Below are 19919 nucleotides of genomic sequence, written 5' to 3'. Positions count from 1 at the left end.
CACAAACTTGTTTCCTATTACTTGTTTGCTTATGGTTGCTGTTCATCATGGGTCGTTAATGACAGTGAAGTTGGTATCTTCATGTTTACAGCTTTATGTGGTTGTCTGTATTGTGGATTTGGGAAGGGGCTTTCAGAGAAACGGACCAGCAGAAAACCATTCACCCAAAGACTACGCTTTCAGTCTCCTCCTCTGAAGAACAGCAATCTGAAGTAGCCTTACCAATGAGGCCCACGTAGGACATGAGGCAGCCTATGTAGTTGTCATAGGGGCAGCTGGTGACAGTGTGAGATGTCATCTGGCAGTTCATGTGGAAATCAGCAAGGCGAGACCTACAGTAACCAGACAAAAACACATCAGTCTCCAACCTACAAAGGAAATGGAGAGAACATGGAGAAATGATAATTGGAGGTGTTGATATGGCATTGGTCTGTCAAAAGAAGGAAGTGTGAAATGCTAAAACGTCCAGGTAGATGTCAGGGTGGACTGTGGACTTCAGAAAGCATAGTGGACCAGAACAAGCAGATAAGTCTAATCTTCCCATGATTAGTGTTCCCTCTTCTTCAATTCCTGATCTGACTCGTGATTTTCTATGAATGCTGCGTGTATAGCGCCACCCTCTGACAGAACTATAATTTCTGTTGATGGAGCCAGTCAATGTTAGTTATATAACTGAGCCAAAACTTGAGTCAGAAGTGTTTTTTCATGGTGCCAGCAAACTGATTCAACCCAATCATCAGAGAAAACCTGCTAATTCAGAGTGAATGAAGGTCTCAAACATATTCAGTATTAGTTAAAATGATAAACAAATACTATAAAACACAAAAGTTTCTGAAATCAGTGTATTGAATCATAAAGAACTTTGAAGCAAGTTCCTTTTTATAATTATATTATTAAAAAAATCTAGCAGTACAGACTGAATCTTTTTTTTTGTTAGCTTGTTTTTTGCCTTTGAAATAAATCAATCAAGTTTATTTGCATAACATATTTCAGCAACAAGGCAGTTCAAAGGGCTTTACATCATAAAAACACAAAATAAAATGTCATAAAAAACACCATAAGAAATCACTAACAAACATTACAATTTACAAGTTACATCATCAAAATCATCAAGTATGTTGGTCAATGTGTCATTTATTATGGTCATAAAGCAACTCTGAACAGGTGAGTTTTTAGTCTAAATTTAAAGGCAGCTCTCTCTCAGCTGTTTTCCAGTTTTCTGGAAGTTTGTTCCAGATTTGTGGTGAATAGAAGCTGAATGCTGCTTCTCCATGTTTGTTTCCAGACATCTCAGCTCTGGATGGTTGATACAACACCAGCAGATCTTTAATGTACTGTAGTGCTAAACTGTTAAGTGAGTGATAAACTAACAGTATTTAACAGTCTATTCTCTCAGTGAAGGATTGTGGAACTGGGTGATGTTCTGTCTTCCTGGTTTCCTAGCAGCAGCATTTTGGATTTTATCAATACCAGAAGATATATTTATTTCAGTGTCACGATGAATGAATCAGAGATAGTTCAAGAAGATCTTTAGTAATGAGCTGCATAGCTATGTAGAAGAACTCAGGTGGTGAATTACAACCAGTTGACAAAGAAATGTTTAAAAACAGAAACCTGGAGATGTTCTCACTACAACCTGGTACATCAGAAACATCTGGACTGGGTCAGGACAGCTCCACCTAAAAGAATAATGTCTAAACCCTGCTGAGATATTCTGCTTTATTTGAATCTTTTCTTATCTGACTCTAAACTTTGCCCTTATTGAACTTTGATTAGAAAGTAGTTGCTTTATTACATTGTTGGAGTATAACAGGGTAATAGCTAATACAAGATGAAATCTTTTAACATATTCTTAGATGTTACTATATGATTAGACTTCCTTAGCTGTCACAGGTATGTCTGTACACTAACAGAATATAAACAGATGGAGTACTTGGGGAAAGGATTAATATTCAAATAAACAGTAAAAATGTCTTCAGAATAGTGGTGGACCTCCGTTAGCAGCTAAATATACAACAAACAGCTGGTGTTGATCTACTGGGTGACATTAAATTGCTGTAGAGGGAAAAAGATCACCAGAATGATCTCCATAAATAAGCTGCAGTCAAAGCTCAACTGATGGGACACCTGTTGGACATACAACATTAAACCTCTGCAGTCATTTGTTTCCCACTCTGGGTTTTATGTGTGAGCTGATGAGACATGAGGATGGGATTTATTTAAAAATAGCATAATTAGATGGCATCCAGAAAAGGGCATAAAGTTTAAAACACACAAAGGCAGCCATTCAGGGTTGTTCAATATTTGCTTTGTGGCGACTAATTACAGTTACTTCACATTGATAAACTGTCCCAGCCTCCAAGGTTTACATAAAATCCCCTATATGAGCCTCAAAATATAAAAACATTTAGCACTTCATGGTTTTATCGTCTAACCAGGGTGTTCAAAATGGCATGTGCAAGGTTCCATTGTGCTAGCTCCATCCAGCCAAAACAGCGATGAGTAACATCATTAATCCTCTTCAATTTGAACCAGTTATTGATGGGAATGTAGAAATCACAAGAGGTAATGAAGGTGAGGAGGACCAAACAGAGGAAGAAGACAGAGTTGGCAGAAGAAGATGGTGTTTGTGCTGCTGCTGTCACCTTCAGCTTCATAAATGAAACAATGAATGACCTGTACCTCTGCTCAGGCTGTGTGATCTGGAATGTAGTTGACATTGTCTGTGTCTGGTGTGGTCTTCGGTCTGGTGTCAGGTCTGTGATTTTACATTTGGTACCAGTGTTAGTGGCAACAGCTTTGTTGTCATTTCAAAGATCTTCCGGTGCTGCCTTTCTCTGATATTTCTCCCTGCGTCTTTCTCTCACTAGCCGACAACAGAGTTTTGGCACTTTGTAAATAAAAATTTGGTTTTAGTTAGCTAGGGTACTGACCACCTGTTAGATCCTTCATCAATTTTGTTCATACAAATGACTCAAAGTCTTCTGGAGAAAAATGTTGAGAGAGCCCAAATGTGGGTCCTTTGGAAATTCAAGTGTGTATCTGAACCTGGATTAAGTCATCATTTCATCTTATTATCATATTGGCTGGGAATCAGAACTCAAATCTAGAAGACGACCATTTATCCAATAAACCACCAACAGAAGGAAAAGTTAGCAGCATGGAAACTCCTGTAGAGTTGACATTCCTCACAATTACCTAAAAAGGAAGCTTCAATACGGCCTGAGCAAGATGTGAGACAAGAATGAAACTTGTCGAAATGTATCATCATGATTACGTTGTATGTTTATTTCTTCCCTCTATGTGACGCATGTAGAGAAACAACTCAGCCTGCAGAAATCTGCATCGATTTTGTGTTTAGTCCTTGAGCAAAACATAAAGCTTTGGAACAAATGCACAGAAACTCTCCTGATTTCGAAGAGAGTTTAAAGACGCTTTAAATATTGATCATTGGATCAATATAGAACCTCAGAATAGACCCTAATGGAGATAGCTGTTCTTCTCCAAACATTTCATATTACTTGTGTATTAGTTGCACCAGAATTGTTGGGTAGTGTATTCACATATTATATCTGTTGCTCAGGCAGCACTGAAACGTGTTGCATGTGATGCAAGGGAAACCGATGACTATTAAAATGAAATCCCACAGAGACAATGTGAATATTAATGTTCTCATCACTGAAGGTTGTGGACTCAACTGTGAAGAATGATGACATTTATGTGAAGAAGGAAATGCGAACGGGCTGCACAGTGGCGCAGTTGGTAGAGCTGTTGCCTTGCATCAAGAAGGTCCTGGGTTCGATTCCCGGCCCGGGGTCTTTCTGCATGGAGTTTGCATGGGTTCTCTCCGGGTTCTCCGGCTTCCTCCCACAGTCCAAAAACATGACTGTCAGGTTAATCGGTCTCTCTAAATTCTCCCTAGGTGTGAGTGTGTGTGTATGAATGGTTGTGTGTCCTGTATGTCTCTGTGTTGCCCTGTGACAGACTGGTGACCTGTCCAGGGTGTACCCCGTCTCTCGCCCGGAACGTAGCTGGAGAGGAACCAGCAACCCTCCTGATCCCATTAGGGACAAGGGTGAACAGAAAATGGATGGATGGATGGATGGAAATGCAAACCACACTGATGCACTTTGTATCCGGTTTTGACAAACACACACACTGACACAAACACAAAGACTGTGTAGAGGGGTTAAAATATTCTCCCTTCAGTCATGTGTCTGTCACACATCAACATCTGTGGTGGAAAAATCACGCTGATAAATCTGCTGAGATTTGTTTAAATGCTTCGAGTGAGATGCCAGCTCTGTTCCACCTGCTGCTGAGCACATCTGCTCAGCTGGCTGAAAACACTTGTCAGTCCCACAAAGGAAAGAAGTTATCACATCTGAAAAAAAAAAAATCAATAAAAACACATCATCCGTCTTTGATATTAAGGTGACCTGTTTTAAAGATCCAGATGAATAGCTACATTCTTTTCCTGCTAACACTCCAAACACACAGCCTGACTAATTTACCTAATAATAAGAGCTTCTCATCACTGTAGAATTCTATCAAAATCAGAAAAGAAAAAAAGCCAAACACTAGAAAAGTATTTTGTGGGCTTTTAGTTTTATATATCAAAGTTAAAATGAATGTAAATAAATTCTATACTTAATCTGGTAGTAATACATTATTCTAGAAGCAGCATGAATAAACATGCTTTAAATAAAATGAATTCAATTATGTTTGGTATTTCTGCGTGAACGTTGTGATGCCCTCATCCTTTCTGAATTTGATCCAAACTCATAAGTCCCGGTGGGAAGCAGGAGATCTCTGATTTAACTTCCACACCTGCAACAACAGAGATAAACATGACGCAGATGCTCACACACACACACACACACACACACACACACACACACGCACACGCGCACACACGCACACACACACGCACACGCACACACACACACACACACACAGTGAACTGCAGAGCACACACAGCCACAATAACAGTGTGTAGTGTCATTTATCATTTATGACACGCCTGCTGAAATGTTGCAATTATTCATTTGGCATAAACAATAGTGATGTAATTATGATCACAGTATGTTTAAAGTTATCTAATTGTGCATGCTTAATTTGCAGAAGTACAGCTGTGTAATATTTTTTACAGCTGGGATATATATATATATATATATATATATATATATATATATATATATATATATATATATATATATATATATATATATATATATATATATATATATATATATATATATATATATATATATATATATATATATATATATATATATATATATATATATATGTGTGTGTGTTTTTGCTAATATTAACGTACTGTTTGTGGTGAGAATCTTTTGTTTACAAACCAAGTTGAAGCATTGTGAGCATCTTGCAGTGTTCTGCATGTTTTCATAAATTACTGATAACTAATATATCCATATGTCGGTCAAAAATGACCTGCATTCATTGCCTATGGACTTTCATTGGAACATTTGATTCTGTTTAACTTTGAATGACATCAGTATATACAAGTACATCTAAAAAATTTGAATTTGCATAAAAGTGCAATTTGTTTTCCCAGTCATCTCAGAAAGTGAAACTCAAATGTTATCTAGAATCATCACAGTTTTATATTCCTGCAATTCTGGTAATTTTTATGATTGTGGCTAACAGATAATAAAACCCCAAAATTCAGTGTCTCACAAAATTATAATACTGTGAAAAAGGTCCTCTGTTGACTCTGCCATCTTTAAAGGGACAGTAAGAAACGGAGGAACAACACAGCCTTCAGTTCCTGTTGGCCTGAGCACAGCACTCTCGAGTGACCTCTGACCTTTACTAACATTTGCACTCACCTGTGCACATCTCCTGACATTTGTACTTAAAACATCCATTGGTCTAACGTGAGACAGAATTTTGGGGCCTTTTTTTCCCTGTGAGCCAGAAGCTTGAAATATTTTAATCTCTATAAAATGACAGCTTCACTTTTTGAGTAAAACTTTTATGCAATATTTCTTGTGTAAAAGGGCAAGGAATATTGCACTTTTACACGCAGTTTACATGCAGTCAAATTTTTTGAAGATGCACTAGTACAAATGATAATCCTTAACCGATGTGACTAAAATAATATCAAATTGCATTGATTGTAGCCCAGATTATTTTTGATCTACTCATGGAAGAGTGGAGGGTCCTGCCATTCATACAGAAAAGGATAAAAAACATTCACTACCTCTGGTAATATATCCATGAACACAAAATTGGAAGAAATTTATGATTAAAGAATTTGCTCCAGAACAACCTGCTGGTAAATCAGAACTTCTTGTTTGTGTGACTCAGAGATGTCGGTTACCTCCAGAGAAAAGAGAAACACTCCACACATTCCTGAGGCAAAGTAAAGTACACAAGTCACAGAGAAGGAAGAAGACAAATTCACTTGTCTGATCTGAACAACAGAAGTCAGGCTGAGTCTGAAATCCTGCCTCTGAGACACCTTCTCCTCTAATTTAAACACTTGAATGCCTCAGCATGTGCTGCTTTTTTCTGAGTGCACTTACATTTTAGATGCAGTGACACTGCATCAAATATTTATTTTAGCCTCCCTGCACACTGAAGCAGAACTCTCCTTAAAAATTTCTGTGACACCAAACCAAGGAGAACTTCGAGGATTTTAATCTGTGAAAATGAAATTCCAGTTTTGTACAATCAGAATCAAATGTGAGAAGATCGTGGACTTTATCAATCCTTGACATAAAGAAATGTTCCAATTTAGAAAGAAAAAATAGTATGCATGCAGGTCAGTGATAGGCATATGAATGATCTGATTTGCAAGGAGCTGGTGGAGCCAACAGGTTCAAAAAGAAATCATGTAGTCTAAAACATCCTGATATCAGGATCATGCAGGTCAATAAAAGCAATGAGTATTTCTGTAAAACTTACAGATGGGGAAAATTAGCAGATAGAGAGTAACAGTGAACTAATACACAGGATACAATGACAGAAATGGTTATTAAAATGGAAATCCAAAAGCACAGGCAGCTGAAGAGCAGAGAACAAAACAGCATCAATCGGACTGGGAGGACGGAGCAAACTGGGTAAACTGGAGAAAATTGGGATAAATAACATGCTGGTGAAACTATTAGAAAAGTGCAAAATGACTATAACAAGATGGAATATTAACAAATACAAAATGAATGCATGTACACCAGGAAAGAATACAAAGTGCTGTGGTTGTATTGTTTACCTTTTCCAGGACAGATTGTGTGAATTCAGCTGATACCAGCAGAGATGTCAGCAAACACATTTCTCCCAGAATGCAAAGCTGTCCGTCTGCTGTCAGATACCCTGAAGCTGAGCTGAATGTCTGATTTAACACCTGATGCAGTCACAAACCACCACTCATCTGCCAGCATGACAGCTGGTTGCCATAGAGACCTAGCATGGATCAGTGGACAGACATTACTGCTGACCAAGGAGTCATACTGGCCCCACCCCCAGGCTTGTTGGGTGAAGGAAGACAGTTCTACAATAATATTTCTAATGTTTTTATGTGTTTTTCAGTATTTCAGACTCACTGCACCAAAAACTAGAGTGTGTGACGTCATCATAGTGCCAATGAAACAAACATACCTGACTGGAACAACCTTCATTTAAAGGTTAAAGTTAATTATGCAAAAACTGTCAAATGAATCAAAATGTATTTTCCACCAGGTGAAGTTCAGTTTGGGATGATCTGAGTGTGAAATGTCTAAATTCTCATCCTCTTCTTCAGTGTTGGAGAGAGAGATGCAAAGAAAAGATGCCAAATAGTGGAAAGTGTGTTTCCATCCTCTGCATTTGTATCCTTGTTATTATTATTGTTGTTTATTTCAGTCATTATTCAACCACTTAAATATTTAACTCCAGTTATGACTGTAGTTCATTTTAATGCTCTGACATTCACCAGAATGTGTAACTGAAAGCAAAGTGCACACATTCAGTGCAGCGGTGAAAACCTGCAGTGTGTGTATGTGTGGTGCTCTGAACAAATGTAAAGGGATAGTGTGCACAGTGTGTGTGCAGCCTGTGCCATCACACACACTCCAGGAACAATGTTCTTGTAATGTGTATGAGGTGACCCTCACAGACCTTCAGCAGGGTCGGATGAAGAACTTTACATCTAATAGACTTGTTGGGAGTTTCCATCAGGACGCATCTGGCAAATGCAAGGATTTATATGTATCGGCTTCCTTATGACCTCCATCAAACGACGCACGCTGTGCATGCAAACACTCTGCCCCGTGCGCTGAGGCATGCTGAGCTAAACTGCTTTTCCAAAGCTGATGGCGGCGGCGCGGGGAGCGGGCGATGAGTGTGTTTTAAGGCGAGGGAGCCAATCTAGTGACGGCAGCGCTCCATTACACGGTCAGTGAGGTGAGGTGGTGGCGTGATGGAAATAGCAGCCTCTTTTCTGTAGGTCACTGAGGACGGTGGTAACAGCAGCTCTGCTCACTTTCTCTCCAGGGTGTGTGTGTGTGGGAGGGGGAGTTTACACAACGACATCCTCTGATTCGTCTCATTTCCTCTGTGCTCATCTGAAAGTGTCCTGTTGGTTTACAGGAGCGATGAGGAGCAGCAGATACATTTTTAACATGAGGATGAAGGCGAAGTGTTCATGTGACCGGAGCAGGAGAAGAAGAAAAGGGGCGAGCAAGGGCAAGATACCCTGATGCTGAGTAAGAGCGGCACCCGCCAGCTCATAAGCTATGCAAATATGTAAATTTTCAAATAAACAGGTGCACTGTGGGACTGTTAGTTAAAGACAACATGGAGTCAAACTGGTGGAGCTGATTGCCAAACAGACCGTTGTGAACACACACACACACACACACACACACACACACAGCTCAGGACAAAACAAGGTTAAACATGTCAACACACTGCAGGCATCATCCAATCACTGTAATGACATCGTCAGTTAAAGAGCAACATCCATCCATCCATCCATCCATCCATCCATCATTGTACAATTTGACATATTTAATGGTCTCTAAATTTGATCATTTTAATTTATCACACCATAAACCTTTTAGAAAGCCCTTTGATTCCCTGCAGAAGAGATTCAGGGACCACAACAAGTCAGGTTCATCGTTGGGTGGAGTCTATGTCAGTAGTCAAATCCCCATCTGGTTCAAAATGATTTGCTCGTTGGTCAGGTTGGGCTCTGGCTTCTGTGCAACGTTTAATATATCCAGAACAGAGGAAACCCAACAACAATCCTCAATGTAAGGTTATGTTAGTCTAATTATTCTAGTCTAAATAGAGGAGTTGGCAGCTTATCCAGCTGAGGAAAGAAAGTAAGGTACGTATGTTCATTAGACTGTAACAAGCTGCACTGCTCTGCCCTGCTCAGCTCCTGTAAATCACACATCCCAGATGATCTGCACTCCACTCACCAGCTACAAAGAGCGACAGCAGAGCTGGGAGATGTTAAACAAAAGCTAAAAATGGGAGTCATTACACTGCTTACTCAAATTATGGTCTAAAAATGTAAATCTTCCCTTTCAGGCTCTGGCCTAGTTAAAGTTAATAAGTCGGGTCGGATCAGGCTTGGACACAATGTCTACAGGTTGGATGTTTTTCACCCACATCTGAACTATCCTTGAGTGTAATTTCCAGATGTCTAATAGTGCTGTGTTCATCTGTTTAAGCAGTTATACAAACACCATGGGAATGTCCCGACCTCATAGTGTTCAGGAGGGAAATGTGTTCTGGACAAGGGCAAGATACCACAACAAGGGTGGTATCTTGTGAATATTTGGGGAAATATTCACAACTCAACCCCTGAACAAAAGCAAACTCCCTGGTGTAGATGATGCCACTGAAGCTGCTAAGAAAATAAAAGTCTTGCACTGACATGGACTAAAAGACAAATCAGTGAGGAAGAAGTCATCACTGCATAAAAAGCCAGAATCCTATTTGTAAATTCACACACACAAAAAAGACTCATTTCTGAAGACATGTCTGATGAAACTAAAATTACTAAGCTTAGTCACAAAACCATTTTTATATTGGAAAAAAAGAAGGGGAAGGTTGTCATTCCAAACTGTAAAGTAAAGGGGTGGCAGCATCATGCTGTGTAAATGTTTTGCTGTAGAAGTGACTGATGACCCTCATAAACAGAACAGCATCTTGCAGCGCTTCCTGTTCCAGCTTCTGGCTCAGGCAGGGCTGCCTGTCTGACTGAGAAGGTTTTCTGACAAATTTGTACAAAGCTGTATCACTGTAACTAATAGAAAAATTACTGTTCGTCCTGATGAGCCCAGCACGGCTAAATATTGTAGAACTAAATAAATTTACACAAAAATGTCAAAATTTGTTTTCTGGTCCCTTTGAAAAGTGGCTCAGTTTTAGCAGGCAGCATTACTGTGACAACTCCAGGTCAGAGGCAGAACCAGATCCTTTTCTGAACTGTTGTCATTCAGTAATGACTGAACACTCTTTTCTCTGCTCACAAGAGGCAGCAACTGCGCCTCAGTCCTCCGATAATTGTGTGGGAGTGCTGCAGACATCCCCTCAAGGTAATCAGCAGGCACTTCTGGCAGATCACCCTCCTATAGTTGTGTGGACAGACAAAGTCAAAAAACCTATTAAATCAACTGTGAAAAGTTTAATGTCATCTTGAGAAGGGCTTCCTCTCTCCACTGAGTGAGGACGTCTCAAAGTCCAGCCTGCAATCCCTGCATGGATTCTCAGATCTGTTTCCTCAGGTTGGAAACTTTCATTTACAGATGAGTTTTAGGTGAATTATGTCTGTAAATCTCTGTTACTTCACAGTAAGAAAGTCTACCATAAATTAAACTGTCACAACTTGATTATAAATTCCAATGTATATTGTCCCCTTCGCACGTCCAGATAATAGATAGACCTCCATCATAAAATAATATTTATTATGGGACAAGCACAGAGACAATATACTTTATCAGTTTAGCATGGGACTCTTTTGGTAAATCCAACATCATTATTATCAGTGGCATATTTTAGCACAGCTTAGAACCGTGTATTTTAACCAGATGATAATTTTCTCAACTTTCCATCCAACTTGCACAATACGGAGCTAAAGCAGAGCTTCAGCTGGATTAGTGTCTACAGACAGGCTCTTCTGCAATACCTTCAGTGTCTACTTGTTCATAAAGGTGTCGCTGGGTTAACAGGTTCAGGGCAGCATTCTAGACGCCGCGCTCCTCCGTGACGCCCTTCAGCTCCTCATTAGGGACCTGAGCAGGAAGCAGGTTATCCGTCTGCAGACGGTCGAGCAGTGAGCAGTCCAAACACTGACCACCAGGGAACATTCTGAACAGATCCCCAAGCCTTATCAGCTGGTAATGACAATTAGAATATATATTTTTATATTGATACCTTTAAAGATGGTCACCTTACATTAGGAAATTCTCAAAATAAAAGAAATAAAAATAATAAAAATTGGAGATGGAAAATACTGATCATTTAGGATAGACAAGTCTACAGTCTTAATCAACCGTCAGGGTCAATATGCTATAATTATTATTACTGGATGTTTGTAAACAGACAGATGAGTAAATTACCACAAACTGAAACAAAACCTTCAGTATCGCTCAAAGAGCCCTGATCCATTGAACTATCTCCATTCTGCAGTCACTCTCAAACAAGATGTCAAGAAAGTTGAGTGGATTTCTTTCGAGCCAGAGGCCCTCTGGGCCAGAGGGAGTACTGCTGCCTTTCCCAGTTTAGGACCACAACCTCAGCCTTATTAGAGCCAACAGAAGCCTTTTCCACTCCATACAGGCTGAACTGCTGCAGTGCTTGTTGATGGTCATCAATGTCCAGACCGACAATGAGACCCTAAGCTTTCCTAACCAAACACACTGCTGCGTGCTGCTATTATGTTCTCTTTGAATACACAAGTCAGATTTTTTTAAGTTTCTAATTGAAAATACAAAGTGAACTGAAATACATCCATGTGCCCAAAAACTCCCACAGGTTCTCCCACAACATGTTGCACCTCTGTAATACCATAACAATTATTATGGGATAATACGGCAAGGACAAGTATTGGGCTTTGTCAGCACACAAGGACAGAATTCAAATCCCCATGACTCCATCAGTGAGTCTGTAAGGGTAACGAAGGTCCATTGTCTCATGAACAAGGTGAAGGTCATACTGCTCCTCAAAACTAAAAAATAATTGAGGCTCTAAAATAATTTATTCTTGTCATCTAAAACCATTTTCATATCATTTTCAGATATTACATTTGGTTGTGTATCAGTCGTTGTTTCTTGGAGGAGAAAGAGTTAGCTGCTTTCATTAGCAGACAAAGTATATCTTGAGAATTTGTACATTAAATCAACTTTAATGAATTATCACAAAACTTTTATGGCAAACTGTTCAGTGATTATCAGTAGTAGATGTGTTTGGAGCACTGCAGATAAACTATGTAAAAAGTGTTTTTTTTTCTGAGACAGTCTAAAAACTTGGAAATTTTACGTTTCATAAACCGCCACATTGACATGACAATGATGAAAAGGGCGGCAAACGACATTTTAAATACATGACCTTCACCTCCAACTCCAGCCTCAGTCTGGAGTGAAGGGTCATGGTAGGGGGAATGGAGCCCCAAAGGCAACGGGCTTTCTGAGAGACTCAGGGTCTCTTCAGAGCTATTAACCTCACTGCGCGAGAGCTTGTCGACCGTCTGGCCATGTTGGAGAATAAAATGTCTGATATCAGGTCTGACATGAAAGCAGAGGGTTTGGAGCTGAAAGAATACAGAGAAACGATCTCAACCGTCCAACAAACATAAAATAGAATATGGAAGAAAGTCTTCTATAGTTCTACAGGAGTTCTACACATGCAAAACGAAGTGAAACACCACACTGCAGCAGATGATAATCTAAAGCAGGAGTGCCCTATACGCTGATCTTAGGAAGTTTTTGATCTGGACAGCTGGGAACCTGGTAAAAACTACACTTTGCTTCATCCAGAGCATCTGGGCCCTCAGCTGTTGGAGGTGTGGCGTGGGTTGAGGTTTGTCAGAGTTAAAGTAAGATCAGGGATGTGAGAAGGTTTGAATGGTTTGGATTTGAAGGACAGCAGCAAGCACCCAGAATATGTGAAAACCACAGGAAGCTGGTTGGAGAACTAAAAATTGGTTGTCAAACATGGAGGTTTAGGATGATAATACTGTTCATACCCTAATTGAACCTTCTCAAGTGGAACGTTGACAGTACTGCTATTTCATTCCGCTTTTATTAAAGATTAGCAACAGGTGTGACTTAGGCTCTATTTAATATGCTAATTAACTTCTTTGTAAAAAAAAAAAAGAAAAAAAAAAAAAGAAATGAAAAAAAACTTTTCTTGCTGTCCGTAGGTTCCTTATGCATTACGTCTTAGAGTGATTGTATTTAATTACTGTGTGTGTCAGTCAGAGTGATTCCCCGCGTCGTCCTGCCTGCTCTCAGCCTCAGCAGGAGCCGGACACCCTCCTGCGCCGGAAAGTTCCCACAGACCTGGAGGATTTATGCAGCTCTTCAAAACCCATTTGAGGTTAATGGGGGCTAAAAGTTGAAGGAGTTTACTTTGAGCTTCCTTTTCCAGACAATAAAACATGAGTCATGCTCCACACTGAAGGCAAAGTTATCTGTCACACGGGGCTTTGTTGTTTACCTGAAGGGAGCCGCTCATGTTGGTTTGGGAACAAATGAACATCTGTTTTTAGTTTCTTCTTCTGCCTATCACTCATGTGTTTCCATTAAAAATATCCACTCTGAGCAAAAAATACAAAGCAATATTAAATGCTGAACACAGCACACATATTCATTTAAACACAAAGGAGAAACACAGCACTAACAGCACCAAAGCTGGCAATTTAAGCTAGCTCCTTCAGCTGTGTTTTCATCATTCTGACTTCTTTACTCGAGTCAGGACTGGAAAAAACATGTTATGCTGAAAACACAAATTCAGATGTACTGAGACTAACTAACTAGATATAACTAGCGATAAAATGATTGATCAAACTAATCATTATGGTGAAATTGTTGAAATAATTTTCAATGTAATCTAGTAAACAATTGATTGTTAACTGCAGAACACAGAACATAGGACCATTTGTTGAAAGATCACACTCAGAGCAATAGTTACGCTAAAATTCGTACAAGAAATATATATTTTTTCATGAAGAAAAATGAAAAATCTTTATTTGAGTAAATATTTTCTACCCAAAAGCCATACAGGTGTGACTTCCTGTCACATCTGTACAGCTAAGGGAAGGTCAAGCTTCAGAATTTGTAAAACCCAAAATATTCTGTTCAGCATCTTTGGTTATCTGTTACTAATTGATTAGTCAAAAAATAATGACCAGATCAGCCCTGAACTGTATTGATAAGTCAGGCAGAAAAGGTGCAGCTTGTCACATGTTGGTGTCAGTAGGATTTATTTAGCTGCAGATGAATCCTTTGCCACAAATGATCAAGTGTTCAATAATAATGCATTATTTTCTTATTAAGAGAGGAATTGAAACTTTAGTTTATTTGTATTTTTTTTTACGTTTCTCTAATATTATATAAACACAACTGAAGCGGTAAAATAAAAGGTTTGCTGAATGTGCCAGTTTTTTTGTTTTTTTTCATCTGATTAGATTAAAATGATTGTTGCTTCAGCCTTAGTCCCAACTTTACACTAACACTATGTTCAGCCATAGTTTGTTCTTTGTGATAAATGTGCTCAGATCAGCGATGTCTCTTTCCAACAGGATTGTATTTGAGTGCTATGTAGTCACTATAACTCTTATCAGAGCTGTTTTATATGTTGCACATTGTTCAATAAACGTTGCTGTACCAATAAGTCAGTTTCACTTCATTGTCTCCATGGTAACACCAGCAACCGCGCGCAACTGTGAGATTTTAATGTCCAAAGCTCGTCAGCACACAAAAACATGGCTGACATTCTTTCCCACTCTGTAGTTCTGACTGTAGTTATTGTGTTCTGTGTGAGGTCTGTGGAGCTCTGCTGTGTGAGTGGGTGGGCCCTGAGGAACACCTGTCAGGTACGTTTCCTGGCTCTCCACACAAGCTCTGCTACATTTAACTTCATTCTTATTTTATTCTTTTATATTTTCAGTTTAAACAACTGGAATAAATAAACCCAATCAAAAGGGACTTATAATATTTTTAAAAAATATCTATTAGAAGGTTGGAATTATTATTATTATTATGTGACATAATAGGCACTATTCATTAAAATAAATAAATATGTGGACATGTTAAAAGCCCCATCACTCAGCTAAAAGTGGCTGTTGAAAGTGATGGACCCCCTTGCTGTGCAAGATTATAGTTTACTTTTGCTGAATTTGACTTTAATATTCAGGCAAGCTCTACATATGTAACAATAGAAAAATCAAATGTGGATGTTGAGTCTTTAAGAAACTCCTTTCAGGCAGAACAGCATGTTGGATTGTTACTCACACCATCAGAATCTTGGCTGGTCTTTAGTTATATAGTTGTGACAGTTTTTGATTATTTTACAGCATCCAAACAAAGCCTGGTGTTCCTCCTCTTGAGTTTGATCAAGGCTGAACGCAGTTCTTGGTATCAACAGCCAAGAAATTTTTTTTAGGGGCTTTTCTTAAAAAGCCCCTAAAAATGCTGTCAGAACTGAAAATAAGGTAACATTAAATTATTTCACAAAAAGTAGAGGATTTAAATACACAAAATGTATAAATAAAACAAAACTTTACCTCATTAGCTGCATCGACTCCAGAGGAATAAAGATGACAAACTTCCCACAACCAGCTTCTTCAGGTAGAATGTACCATGTGGCTCTAAGTGTGCCAGGTAATGTTTCCCCAGAGCAACAGGGAAACATTGTATTTCATTCCACTTGTGGAATGAAATACAAATTCCCCCTCACATTTGAATGCACCCTTAACCACACAAATGAACACCAACACAAATTCACGGAAAGCTACCACACTTATATGACTTAAGGTTTAAATAACATGTATCTACAGACACATTGAAACAAATAACTAAAACAATGTACCAGATGTACTACATTTGCCTTGACGGCAGCTACAACTGGCCTCTGCTCTAAACCTCAGACAGAGAACCTTCTAGAAGACTTCATTCACTTTGCTCTAACCAGCAGCTGTAACAGAGAAGAGCCAGTGTGTTTCCTACATGACTCTCTGCTTTCAAGCTTATTTCTTAGCTTGTTGAAGACAGTTACATTTTATTAAATATGCAGCTAAAGTACCAATCAAGTAATTAATGGGATGATGTGACCCTGGAAAACTTTTTATCAAAAAATATATATGCAACAGAAAGAAGAAAGTTTAATATTTGAGAGGCATGAGTTATCTGAAATGGAGAATGGTAAAAATGATTTTGAAAAATGATTTAAAAATGGTGGAAAATATTGTAGCGAGAGATCAACGGATCAATGGGTGTGGTGTCAGTAGTGATGGGAATGCTGTACTGGTCTGTCAAGGTGAAGAGAGAGATGAGCCATACCCTCATCTATTGTAATGAGCTCTGAGTCGTGACCAAAATAATGAAATCACAGATGCAAGCGAACAAAACGAGTTTCATCCATAGGGTGTGTGGGCTCTTCCTTAGAGATAGGATAAGAAACTCAGTCATCCAGTTGGAACACAGAGTAGAGCTGCTGCTTCTCCATGTCGAGAGGAGCCAGGGGAGGTCGCTCAGGCATCAGGTTAGGACACCTCCATGGTGAGGGTGAGGTCAACCAGGAGGAGAGCCAGAGGAAGACCCAGAGGAAGACCCAGAGGAAGACCCCACACACATTGGAGGGACTATAAGTTTCTTTGCTGGCCTGGGAATGCCTTGGGATTCCCCTGGAGGAGCTAGAACAAGTGGCTGGGGAGAGGGAAGACCCTCTGGGGAAGTCCCACACCCAACTCTGGATAAATGGAAGAAGATGGATGGATGGATGGATGGATGGATGGATGGATGGATGGACTGACGGACGGACGGACGGACAGATGGAAACCAGTGCCGTCTGGCCAGCCCGATTGGGAGGGAGTAGGCTTTGACCAACTTCTTTTTGTTTCCTCATCTGTTGATAGGTGATGAAAACTGGAAGAGGAACTCTCCCTTTTTGTTTTGGGGGGATGTTCAAAACACACTTGTTGCCTGCACAAATTCAACTTGACCTGATTATTAGTACTGCCATGAATCGCACAACAGGTACCAGAGGTCAGCAATGGCGTCTTAGTGAACACTTTTTTTACTTAATGCTGTATAATAATTGTAGAATTCCCAGCTCAGTCGGTGGTGCTTAGGTGTGAACTCAACCTGGAGTAACTCACATAGAAAGAAAGTTTATTTAACAGGAGTGAATTAAAGTTTTGGCACTGCTGATAGGCTGCAGTAGACGCACATGATGCAGCGATTGGATGATGCAGTTGAACTTAAGTTAGTCTTCCAGTTTGAATTTCATAGCCAGGCTCCATCTAACCCACCTGTGTTTAACCTTCTTGTGTTGTTAGCGTTAGCTTTCATGTCCGGGATTGGGTCTCAAAGTTCCAAATGCAGACATTAATTGCACATAATATTATCCATCCTTAAATCAATAAACACTTAAATCAAATAAATACTTAAATCAAAATCTACTCTGAAACTTGGTAGAGACACAGTCAGTGTCCATATTTAGAAATAAAATTCTTCTCAATTTCCCACAAATGCCAAAATGAGAGGATATTACATTTTGATCAAGTTATTTTCTGTGTTTCAAGGCAGATTCAATTATGGTTCTTAATTTATTACCATGTATTTACAAAATGATGTGCAAAACTGTTAAAAATGCACCCAGCCTAAGTGTACTCAGAAAGCGAATGTATTAAGTGTTTAACCTTCTCTGTGAGAGCAAGCCCTTTGCTGCAGGGGAGGTGATACATATTTATTCAGAAGACATTAGAAGATCACAGAGTTTGACTCTGACTCCCACACATGCTGCTTTCACATGCTGATGAAGATCCCACAGCTTTTAAAGCCTGTCCTGAGTTATTAGAGCCATGAACAGCGATTGATCTGGAGCAACTAAGTGCAGATGGAAAACAAATCTTTACAAGAATTTTGCTTTTCTAATTACTGACTTGAAATATAAACACCAGAGAGCAAAATCCTGGAAATCTGCAAAGGAAAAGAGAGCTTTAAGGGAATGATTCCAGCCAGCCAGACAGAGGCTAAACCATCAGACCCGCAGGCAGAATGAACACCTCAAGCTGCTCTAGACTTTTTAGTTGTCCGTCATTCTGACTGAAATGATCAAAATCTAGTCTTACCCAATTTTAACTTTTAATCCACAAGGTGCCACCTCACATCAACATGCAACTTTGTTCTGCACAATGACAAAAACCACTGACTGTTGACTCACACTGAAGACTGGAGTTACAAGCTACAGTTGAACCAAAGTTTGGAAATCAGGGAACATTTCTTTAACTGAAGTGATCAAAAGTCAGAAAGATTCCCTGAATGAGGAGTTTTCTTCTGCACCAGCTGCACTGATCTGGGACCAAAGTCTTCTGTCCATAACTCTTCAACACATTTTCAGCAGCCAGATAGCAAGAAGCACTGAGAATTTGTAAATTGTAAACTGTGAAAATGACGGATGGCCTTCAGATTTTTCTGTCACCTTCTCCACCGTACTGTGGAGAAATTATGTAAATACAATTTCAACAAAGCAAACACAGAGAATGGAAAACATGAACAAAATGTTTTCAGCTAAATAATTTGTAGACTCTAAAGAGAAGGTATTCAGAAAGTGAATTCTGAATACCTTAAAGCATTCTATTGCTGAATTGCTTTAATTTGGCAACATTTCACCACTTGTGAGCACAAAAGGCCTGTTAATGTCTATTGAAAACTGACGGAGGCCCGTTGGTTAAGCAGGATATGAGATGATGGACTCCACATGGGTCAGAATAATGCTTTATATACTTCATGTACATGAACAGCAGAAAATCTGGTCCTCTTTCTAAATCCTTCCCACTGAATTTAGAAGTACTGGTTCTTCTCTGTAACTGTTTCTCCTCTGTCAGTTTTTGTTGTCTACAAAAATAAATACTACACTTAAAAAAAAAAAACCTGTGCAACTGGACAGAAATAAGCTCTTCTTTGAGGCTTCCAGTTGCCCTCCCTTTCTACCCAAATCTCATCCAGCCTATTCACACAAAGAAAAACAACCAACAGTGTTCTCAGTTGAAGGGCACCTTGGCTGCCATCACTGAGAGGTGTTGTGCTCCTTTAGCGGCTCCTTCTTGTGCCTCTTCCAACCTCTGAAGAGTCATAAATCAAATGTGCAAATTTGACCTGAGAGGCTGGGACATTTTGCTGCAATTAAGCTCTTCGACTTTTGATTCCGCTGATTAGTTCCTCCCAAGATATGTTTAAAATCAGTGAGAACGACTCAGTCAGGGTTAAGGGAATGAGTGCTGGTGTGATGATGCCTGATTGGCTGCTGAGTGCGGCTCACCTGCACAGGGCGTCGGAGCGGCAGGTGCGTTGGAGTTCCAGGCAGGTGGGTTTATGCCTCTCCTGGTGGGAGCAGGAGGGGATGATGGTGCGGCGGCGGCGCTCAGCACACGCCTGGTCCAGGCAGGAGCAGAACAGCAGAGGGTAGGTCAGCTCCCAAGAGACCCGCTCAAAGAACTGCCGCAGGGCCTGAGACCGGGAGGAAATTCATTCAACCTTCAATTAACCAGTCCTTATTTACAATAACAACCTGACAGGGAAGGGAAACACAACTGACGCTGATTACAACACGCCTACACACACACACACACACACACGGGCTTATATAATACTCATGGCTCTGGAACTTTTAGCCCACTTGCCAAATGGAAAACTAACCCAGATAAGACATGAGAGTGGCAACACTAAAAG

At 39.7% G+C, this 19919-nt stretch overlaps 1 protein-coding gene across 2 annotated transcripts in view; it reads right to left on the bottom strand.

Moving 5' to 3' along the window:
- The window catches only part of gfra2b (GDNF family receptor alpha 2b), a 102904-nt gene that overhangs the window by 22650 nt on the left and 60335 nt on the right, over positions 1-19919 (bottom strand). For both annotated transcript variants that reach the window (XR_006373360.1, XM_044144852.1), the window contains exons 5-6: positions 19510-19697; positions 223-332 (exon numbers count right to left, since the gene is read on the bottom strand). Coding sequence is in view for 1 of the 2 variants with exons in the window: in XM_044144852.1 (XP_044000787.1) it covers positions 223-332; positions 19510-19697 (298 nt within the window). In the remaining variant the exon portion in view is untranslated. The remainder of the gene's footprint in view (positions 1-222; positions 333-19509; positions 19698-19919) is intronic.

The sequence above is a fragment of the Gambusia affinis genome, linkage group LG17 (assembly GCF_019740435.1).
Source record: "Gambusia affinis linkage group LG17, SWU_Gaff_1.0, whole genome shotgun sequence".
Classification (NCBI taxonomy): domain Eukaryota; kingdom Metazoa; phylum Chordata; class Actinopteri; order Cyprinodontiformes; family Poeciliidae; genus Gambusia; species Gambusia affinis.
The sequence above is the reverse complement of the archived record's forward strand: the minus strand, read 5'-3'. Positions and strand labels throughout refer to the sequence as shown.